The 9,167-nt window shown below is 57.2% G+C and overlaps 2 protein-coding genes across 2 annotated transcripts in view; both read left to right on the top strand.

The window, feature by feature from the left end:
* The first annotated feature begins 3,033 nt into the window (after positions 1–3,033).
* On the top strand, positions 3,034–6,925 carry DUSP28 (dual specificity phosphatase 28). Its single transcript, XM_040232003.1, has 3 exons — positions 3,034–4,339; positions 4,474–5,912; positions 6,057–6,925. Exons 1-2 carry the CDS (start codon positions 3,947–3,949, stop codon positions 4,600–4,602), a joined length of 522 nt encoding a protein of 173 aa, XP_040087937.1. The 5' UTR covers positions 3,034–3,946; the 3' UTR covers positions 4,603–5,912; positions 6,057–6,925.
* Positions 6,020–9,167, top strand: part of RNPEPL1 (arginyl aminopeptidase like 1) — an 11,624-nt gene continuing 8,476 nt past the window's right edge. The window contains exons 1-3 of the mRNA XM_040231962.1: positions 6,020–6,056; positions 6,184–6,251; positions 8,838–9,053. Of these exons, the coding sequence (XP_040087896.1) occupies positions 6,020–6,056; positions 6,184–6,251; positions 8,838–9,053 (321 nt within the window). The remainder of the gene's footprint in view (positions 6,057–6,183; positions 6,252–8,837; positions 9,054–9,167) is intronic.

Consider the following 9,167-nt stretch of genomic DNA (forward strand, 5'->3'; position numbering starts at 1 on the left):
TTCAGCAGGTCCGGACCAGACAAGCCCTGAGAATGGGCATTCCTACCGTGTCCCTAGATGCCGCTGAAATGTGGACCACACTTTGAGAGCCGCTGGGCCAAGGCCTCGTGCGCAGCTGGTTTCGACTGAAAAAAGTGCCCAGCCTGAGAATCTTGTTTTCAGTTCAGTTCAGTCGCTCAGTCATGTCTGACTCTTTGCGATCACATGGACTGCAGCACGCCAGGCCCTCCTGTCCATCACCAACTCCCAGAGCTTGCTCAAACTCATGTCCATTGAGTTGGTGATGGCATCCAACCATCTCATCCTCTGTCACCTCCTTCTCTTCCTGCCTTCAATCTTTCCCAGCATCAGGATCTTTTCCAATGAGTCAGTCTTTTGCATGAGGTGGCCAAAGTACTGGAGTTTCAGCTTCAGCATCAGTTAAGTTTTACTGGGGGGCAAAATAAGGATGATACCCTGGGAGACAGCACCTCAGACAGCTCTGAGAAACTGCTCTGGAGAGGCACGGGGGAACGTTAGTACAGAGGTGATTTTGGTGAAGATGGAGTACCTCCAATCCAGCACAAATTTTTTGCAGATTACTGCTAGTGACAAGGAGCAGACATCACCATGAAGGATTTGAGTGCCTTTTTAGACATGAGAAGATACAAGAATTGGGCTCATAAAATTTCTTCTCCGAAAAACATAACTGTCTGAAGAACTGTTCTGCCAATTTTCCCCAGAGCACAGAGCGCCTCCATTCCTGATCTCCACCCTGAATTCCTTTCAGGAGATGTTGCAGGTCAGCAGCTGCAGTGGCTCATTATTTAATCCTTGTAGAGGTGGATGGCAAGGGCCAATTTGTAGGTGACAAGGGGAACAGAGAAAGGAGATAGATGGACAGAGCAGGAACGGCCTTGAATGCCAGGTTAAAGATAGAAGCATCAAGACATTTCAAACAGGAGAACAGTGCAATCAAAATGTATGCTCTAAATGAGAGGTTTCCAGACTTTTTGCCTGGGGCCCACTGCAACCCCCCATTTCATAGCATGACTCAAAAAATTATGAGTGAGGAAAAACTCACTGTGCTGTATGCATGCACTCTAATATTTTCATGTAGTCTGTTCTTGTCTAAACCATTTTACTAAAAATATGGCTATGACCTAAAATACTAGTATCAGTTCAGTTCAGTCGCTCAGTCGTGTCCGACTCTTTGCGACCCTGTGAACCGCAGCACGCCAGGCCTCCCTGTCCATCACCAACTCCCAGAGTTTACTCAAACTCATGTCCATTGAGTCAGTGATGCCATCCAACCATCCCATCCTCTGTCGTCCCTTTCTCCTCCTGCCCTCAATCTTTCCCAGCATCAGGGTCTTTTCCAATGAGTTGGCTCTTTGCATCAGGTGGCCAAAGAACTGGAGCTTCAGCTTCAGCATCAGTCTTTCCAGTGAATATTCAGGACTGTTCTTCACAAACCACTAATGGATCCTGCCGACCTGCTGAGTCAGGACCAACATTCAGAAACTCAGTGCTTTAAAAAGTGTATTCTGGCTACAGTGAGAAAGGATAGAAGGTTCCCTGCAGAAGGATGATGCCAAGTCCAGAAGAGAGTGTCCTCTAAACAAACATAGCAATCAAGGGAGAGAATGGACTTGAGATAGTCAGCATGAATCGTTGCCCACTAACTAACTCAAGGTGGTGAAAAGAGTGAGGTTATCAGTTAAAAGGCCTTGGAACAGAAAACTCAGCTCAGACGGCCAACAATGAAGGATGGCTCAGGAAACCAGAGGCCAGATGCTGGAGGCTCTTCGGGTTTGGTTTGCTTCGGTGTCCAAGTGTCATTGAGGACGGTTTCTCCCATGTGGTTTCATCCAAGACTGGCTTCCCTTTGTGGTAATAAGGAGAGGACAGGTTTCCAAGCCCCTCTCCCATCTGTGGTTCATGAAAGAAAGTGAAAGTGAAGTCGCTCAGTCGTGTCCGACTCTTTGTGACCCCATGGATGGTAGCCTACTGGGCTCCTCCGTCCATGGAATTTTCAAGGTGAGAGTACTGGAGAGGGTTGCCATTTCCTTCTCCAAGGGATCTTCCCAACCCAGGGATCGAACCTGGGTCTCCCGATTGTAGGCAGACGCTCTTACCATCTGAGCCACCAGGGAAGTCCTCTTTGGTTCATATGACAGCCCAAGCCCTGTCCTAAAGCAATCATGGGGACAGATGTCACTGACCAGAGTGTCATCAGAAGCCTGATTCTGGAGCTGGGGGATCGAGTTGGATGGCTCCTGTGAACTCTGGGGAAATGGGAAATGAGAATCCCATCCAGGAAAAGTCAGAATCCCTCCTTAGGGCACAGAAAAGGGCATGGATGCTGGGAAGTAGGTGATGTCTGTACCTACAGCCAGTGAAGACCTGGTTACAGACCAACATTTCAATCTTCAGCTCAAGGGAGAACCCCAGGCAGCAAAAAATATCTGACAGTTACCAAGCTTGGTAGCTTTGGCTGGAATGGAGAGAATGGAGGTCACCCAGAAAGACTGCAGAGGTTCATTTTACAAGTAGTGTGTGTTCATGTGTATGTGTGGCAGGGGTGCGGGGGGCTAGGGATGTACTAGAGCAGTGGTCTCCCACCTTTTCGGCACCGGGGACCAGTTTCATGGAGGACAAGTTTCCCATGGGCTGGGGTCGGGGAGTGTTTTGGGATGATTCAAGCACATTACATTTCTTGTGTGCTTTATTTCTAACCTAATGCTGCCACTGATCTGACAGGAGGTCCTGGCCCATGGGCCAGAGGTTGGGGATCCCTACACTGGAGAAAAATTTCGGGTCCAACAGATCGAAAATCAGAAATGTTTCAATATTATTAGAACAGAATCGAAACACCAATAACTAGATGCATACACAACTGCAAGACAGTTAATTTTCAGTGAAACCGGCCCCTGAAAGACAATGGACATCAGAAAAATTTATTGAAGAGGTCTTAAGTGGCAACTGTGTAATTCTTTAAAGCTACAGTAATAACCCCCAAAATAAGAAAAACCACAGGAACACTGGTCTATGAAAAATGGAAATGCTAAGGGTAAGTAGCTTTATATGACCACGTTTTACAATAAAATAAAATGCAGAAATTGCACAGGACCATTTATTAGGAAGCAGAGAACATAAAGGAATAAACATAAAGCTGTACTAAGGGGAAGGACTGATGCTGAAGCTCAAACTCCAATACTTCAGCCACCTGATGCGAGGAACTGACTCGTCCGAAAAGACCCTGATGATGAAGCCAGGAGAAGGGGACGAGGATGGAGAGAAGGCACGAGAAGAAGAGGATGAGGTGGTTGGATGGTATCACCGACTCGATGGACATGAGTTTGATTAGGCTCCCGGAGTTGGTGATGGACAGGAAGGCCTGGCGAGCTGCAGTCCATGGGGTCGCAAAGACTGAGCGACTGAACTGAAGGGGCATCTCGCCTGGCAAATGCGCTTTTAAGTAATGACTGGTCAGTGCCCAGATCAGACTCTGCGACAGGGCCCCAGGCTCAGCGCGTCAGCCACAGCCTGAGAAGCCGGCCGCCCCCTGCCCGGCCCAGCTAGAACCCTCAGGGTTCGCCAGGACCGCTAGAGGGAGGCTCTCAGACCTCGCGCCTCTTAACCAGCCCGGGTCTGGCCTCCTGCACAGGTGAGGCCCCATTCAACCCAGGAACCTGAACCCGCCCACATTTCTGCGGCCAATCAGACTCTCCCGATGACCACGCTAACGGCCGCACCCCCACCGTCAGCCAATCAGAGGAGGCCTCGCCCGCTCAGACCTGGCCAATGAGGCGGCGGCCAGGGCCTGGTGGGCGTGGCCGCTCCCGCACACCCGCCCCGGGGGCCTGCCCCGAGAGGGGGAGGGGCGGCCTGAGGGAGCCGGGGGCGTCGGCCGCACCCGACGGCCCAAAGTAAGACACCCGGGCCAGGCGCCCGGGAGCCGGCCATGGACCCAAAACAGGCCGGACAGCGCGCGGACGCCGCGGGGCCCCCGCCGCCTTTCGTGAGCGTCGCCCCTTCGCTCTTCCTCGGGAGCGCGCGCGCCGCGGCCGCGCCGGAGCCGCTGGCGCGCGCGGGCGTCACCCTGTGCGTCAACGTCTCGCGCCAGCAGCCCGGCCCGGGCGCGCCCGGCGTTGCCGAGCTGCGCGTGCCCGTGTTCGACGACCCGGCGGAGGACCTGCTGGCGCACCTGGAACCCACCTGCGCCGCCATGGAGGCCGCGGTGCGCGCCGGCGGCGCCTGCCTCGTCTACTGCAAGAACGGCCGCAGCCGCTCGGCCGCCGTTTGCACCGCCTACCTGATGCGTCACCGCGGCCTCAGCCTGGAGCGGGCCTTCCGGGTAGGGCGGGACTTCCGGCGGGGGGCGGGACCTTCCGGGAGCCGCCTGGGGAGAGACTTCCGGGCGGGGCGGGGCGTCTGCGGACCTTGCCGCGAGCGCTGCACCGGGGTCTACCCGCAACCTTTTCTTCGCAGACAGTGAAGAGCGCCCGCCCAGTGGCGGAGCCCAACCCGGGCTTCTGGTCCCAGCTCCAGAAGTACGAGGAGGCCCTGCAGTCGCGGTCCCTCCTGCCCAAGGAGCCCTCGGGCCCGAGTGAGCCCTAAGCGGTCAGCCCTGGAGGACGACCAACCAACCCCAAAGCAGGACGCTGGGGGGTCTCCTGCATCCCCGGAGTGGGAAGACGTAGTTCATGCACTGACGGGAGGCTGGGCCATCCGCTCCTGCCTCACGTCCCACGGAGTTTTCATTTTCTGCAGCTTCCCAAAGCCCTCTGTCCCCGCTTGATAGTAGTGTAGGGGTGTGTCCACAGAACTGGGGAACCGCTCCTCCCCTGCTTCTCAGGTTTACTAGACAGGGCTTAATCAGAACCTCAAAACCACTCGAGAAAACTTAGCCAGAAAAACATTTACTACAGAGAGGTGGAGGGCGGGGAGCCAAGGTCAGGAGGTGGGGAAACCAGGAGTCACGAGGACCTGCCACCTTGACCCTGGCTTCCTTCCACATTCGAGCCTGCCACCAGCTCAGGCCACGGTGGCTTTCCGAAACAGACTTGTAGCTGCTGTGACACGCGGGTGCGGGTTCGAGGCTCTGTGACAGACCACTCAGCTTGGGCTCCCTTGGGGCTCTCAGTGCCCACACCCACTTCCTACCTTACTGACCTCCCAGTTTCAGCCAAGGTCAGGCCCAGACCACACTGACCACCCATGTGTCTGAGCGCATTGATTACTCTGGTTCAGAGGCACCTCACCTGGGCCATCCTACAGCCTGAAGACTATACTAGAAAATTAATCACCCTCAACACTCCTTAAATAAGATAAAGAGGAGAGAGTAAAGGAAAAAATGGATAATACATGAATTACAGATAGTGTAGTCCCTGGTTAACACATACAAGTGTATATGTAACAAAATAATCGAAAGAATACTGCATTTGGTGTTGGTCATTTCCCTTGACCCTCAGCCAGTGCCTCAGGCCCTGGTACTCCTAGCGGGGCGTGTGGAGCCTTCATCCTGAAGGCCAAGCGTCCTGCCCGCACTGTACTGAGCCTTCTGTGATCTCCTGCACAACCTGGGGGTCCTGAGTGGCATGAGCATAGTACCCCGAGTCCCAGCACAGCAAAGCCCTGCCACCCCTTCAGAGTCAGGGTCAGGGAGTTTCCTTGAGGTCTAGTAGTTAGGATTTGGTGTTTTCACTGCTGAGGCCTGGGGTCAGTCCCTGGTCGGGGAACTAGGATCCTGCAAGCTGCACAGCACTGCCCCCCCAAAAAAAGTGTCAGTCACCAAGCAGAGCAACTCTGATTTGTGCCTTGAAGACCCCCAACTGGTTAAGTAGGGTCTCAGTGTCCTGTCCAGGTGTGTCCCAGATGGAAGCATCCCACCTGCAGATGAAGACCTCTGACCAAGCAGAGCCCAAAGGGTAAAGCTTGGGAGCCTGCACTCCATGAGCGAGGCCCTGGGGTGGTTGTGAAGGGGGGGCCCCATCCTCCCCAGCCTTCCTGCTCCTGCTCCTGGTTTGCCAGCACGATGGCCCCTGGCTCAGAGCACACCCCACCCCCTGCAGGTCAGCGCCCAGCCCTGCGCAGCACCACGCATCAGCAGCGCCCATCTCCAAGAGCCACAGCCCTCGTCGTAACCCGACTTCTGCCACCTTTATGGAGGGCTCGCCAGCTGCCGCCTACTCCCCACAGGCCCCTCACAGCTCGTGTTGCTTTCCATCTACCTGTGGACAGCTCCTGCCGTTCCCTCCACGTGGCAGGTGAGGACGCAGTGACTGCATCTGTGACCTCAGGCGTACTGAGTGGTTTGCCGAGCGGGGAGGTCAGGAGCCAGGACCTGAGCCCAGATCTTTTCCGTGTGCTCGCGGTGCCCTTGCTGGCATGCCCCCTCACCTGCTGGCGTGGCCTGGGCCAGGCCTTGGTCCCCCAGCTCCATTCGGAGAACCGGCCAAGTCTGCCTGCCGCCAGAGGCCCAGGGGCAGCACAGCCCCCCCGAGCCCACAGGCCTCCTGGAGGTCCTCGCACTGCCGGGTCCGCCCACTAGCAGACGAGGCCAGGGGCTGGCTCCCCTCCCAGGGCCTGCACATTTGAACAGGGGCAGCCAGTCTGTGCCCACCGGGAGAAGGCTGGGTGCAGGCGCATCCGCCCACCAAGCCAGTCAGGGCTGGACCATCCGCAGGCTGGTGTGTGGGGCTTCCCTGGTTGTCCAGTGGTTAAGACTCCACCTTGCAATGCAAGGGACACTGGTCCAGGAAGATCCCACATCCCACGGGGCATCAAAGCCCTGCGCCAGGGAACTGTGGAGGCCTGCGCTTTACAGCCTCTTCTCCACAAGAGAAGCCACCACAGCGAGCAGCCCACACACCGCAAGAAGAGCCGCCCGCGCCAGCACGAGTTTGCAGCAACAGAGGCCCACCAGCCAAAAGTAAAATAAAATAAAAAAAATAAAAAGGTGGTGCATGGAAGTTCCTACGGGAGAAGCCCCAGCCTCTGGCAGTCCCAACTTCCGCTCCTCACGCCCAGATGGACTGGGGGAGGGGAGTACTCTGCAGCCACCCTGGACCTCTGTCAGCAAAGCAGCGGCCCCGACCCCCGACACCGAAGGCACCGTGCTCCGCAGGGCAGGGATGAGGGGAGAGTGGAGACGACCGCTGTGCCCTTCACGGTGCACAGATCCCCTGGTGCGCCGCCTCTAGTGCTGCAACACACGTGTTTGCTCCTTCAGACTGACTTGTGTTGGTTCCTTGTAAAAATGTGGGGTGGAAGGCACGGCCCCGGGAGAAGTGGTAACAGCTCCTCTGGACCTACACGCCTGCACCTACCCACCAGTCCTGTGTACAGGCCAGGCCCCTGGGAGGTGCCCAGGGCCCTCCAGGAGAGAAGGGACGAGACTTAACCCCTGCTCCCAAAGTCCAGGACACCAGGAGGGTAAGAAGCCCCCTGAGGTTAACAGCCTGTGCAGGGGGCTGGCAGACCTGCCTGCAGGTGCTTAGGGCAGGCCGGTGTGGGTGCCCACACGCAGCCCCTGATGGTCTTCCAGCCCCAGCCCCACTGGCCAGGAGAGGGGAAAGGATGGCTCCGAAAGGTTGGTCACGCTGGGAGTGCCATCTGAAACACTCTGCCCTCGGCCTCTGGGAAGGCACTGGGCCCCTGAAGGCAGTGAGGACTGATCAGACCCAGTTCTTCCCCGTCTTGAGTCTCGGCTGCAGGGCTGAACCCCTTCCTTTTAAGTGGCTGGTGAGTTTGGGGCCCTGATAGGAGTTTGTGTCCCTGAGGCTAAAATGACACACGGGGCAAGTTGAAGAGATGCCTCAGTGCGGGTGCTGACTCCATGAACATGGGTCCTCAGCTCGGCAGTCCCACCCTGCCTGCCCCCCAGCCCCCTGGCAGGATCACACGAATCACAGATGGAGATACTGAGTCCAGAAGGATTAAACACCCCTCAGGGATGCCATCGAGGGCGAGTGCAGCACGAGTCAGGCCCCAACTGTGCCGCACAGGCACGGAGCAGGGAGTGAAGTTGGTGGGACTCCAGGCCCAAACAGCCTGGCTCCCTGAGGACTTGAATTCTCCCATGATGATAAGAGAACACCTTGGCGGCCCCTCTCGTTTGTGGCTTTGAGACCCACCCATGCTGGTCTCTGAGCATCCTTGCTGGTCTCCAGCCACCCACCTCGGGCCCAAGTCTATGGGCAGGCCTGGGCGAGAGTGGACTGACAGGCTGGCCAGGTCTCGTGACTGCCCAGCTCTCACCTCCTAAACAGTCATCCTCCAGGGCCCAGACAGCCCTGAAGGGAGCAGAGTTCAGGACTTTCTGTGATGATGAAATACCTGCTCTGTCCAGTATGGTGCTACTAGCCTGATGCGTGCACGCTTGCTCAGTCGTGTCTGACTCTGCAACCCCACAGACTGTAGTCCACCTGGCTCCTCTGTCCATAGCATTCTCCAGGACCAGAACCCTGGAGTAGGTTGTCATTTCATTCTTCCGGGGATCTTTCCAACCCAGGGATCAAACCTGCATCTCCTATATTGGGGGGCATATTCTTTACCACTGAGCCACCGAGGAAGGCCCACCTTCCTGACACGACCCTCCAAACACACACGGAGACCCTGAAATAGGGCCAGTGCCACTGAGGACCTGACCTTCTACTTCTATTTAATTTCAACCTAAGAAGCCTCACACATCTGAGGGTACAGTCTCAGGGTTCCAGAGCCACCAGCATGCCCCGCATGGCACATCACAGACCACTGGTCTCACAGGGGAGCGGGCCAGGGTGATGGGAACCACTGCATTTTTCTCCAGGCCTGAGGCTCCGGAACGGACGAGTAACACTTCCCTGACACAGGTGTCCCAGCAGTGGGTGACCGAGGAACCTCCAGCGCGCCCGGGGCCCCGCGCCTTCCCCTTCCTCCAGCCCAGTGCCTGGGCCACCTGCACGCGGCTCCGGCCCCATGCATGGCACCTGGTTCACGGTCGCAGCCCAGCGCACAGCGCCCCCGGGCCCACGCACAGCGCCCGGGCTCACGGCCCCCAGCAGCGCTTTCAGCCCCTCGGCTCCTCGGTCTCCCCACTCCCTGAGCCGCGGGCGCCCCCGCCCCCCGCGCACGGCGCGCCCGGCTCCGCGTCCCCCGCGGCCCGGTCTCCCCGCGCACAGCGCCCCCGGCGGCGGCGGCCG

The sequence above is a fragment of the Oryx dammah genome, unplaced genomic scaffold, assembly GCF_014754425.2.
Source record: "Oryx dammah isolate SB20612 unplaced genomic scaffold, SCBI_Odam_1.1 HiC_scaffold_28, whole genome shotgun sequence".
Classification (NCBI taxonomy): Eukaryota; Metazoa; Chordata; class Mammalia; order Artiodactyla; family Bovidae; genus Oryx; species Oryx dammah.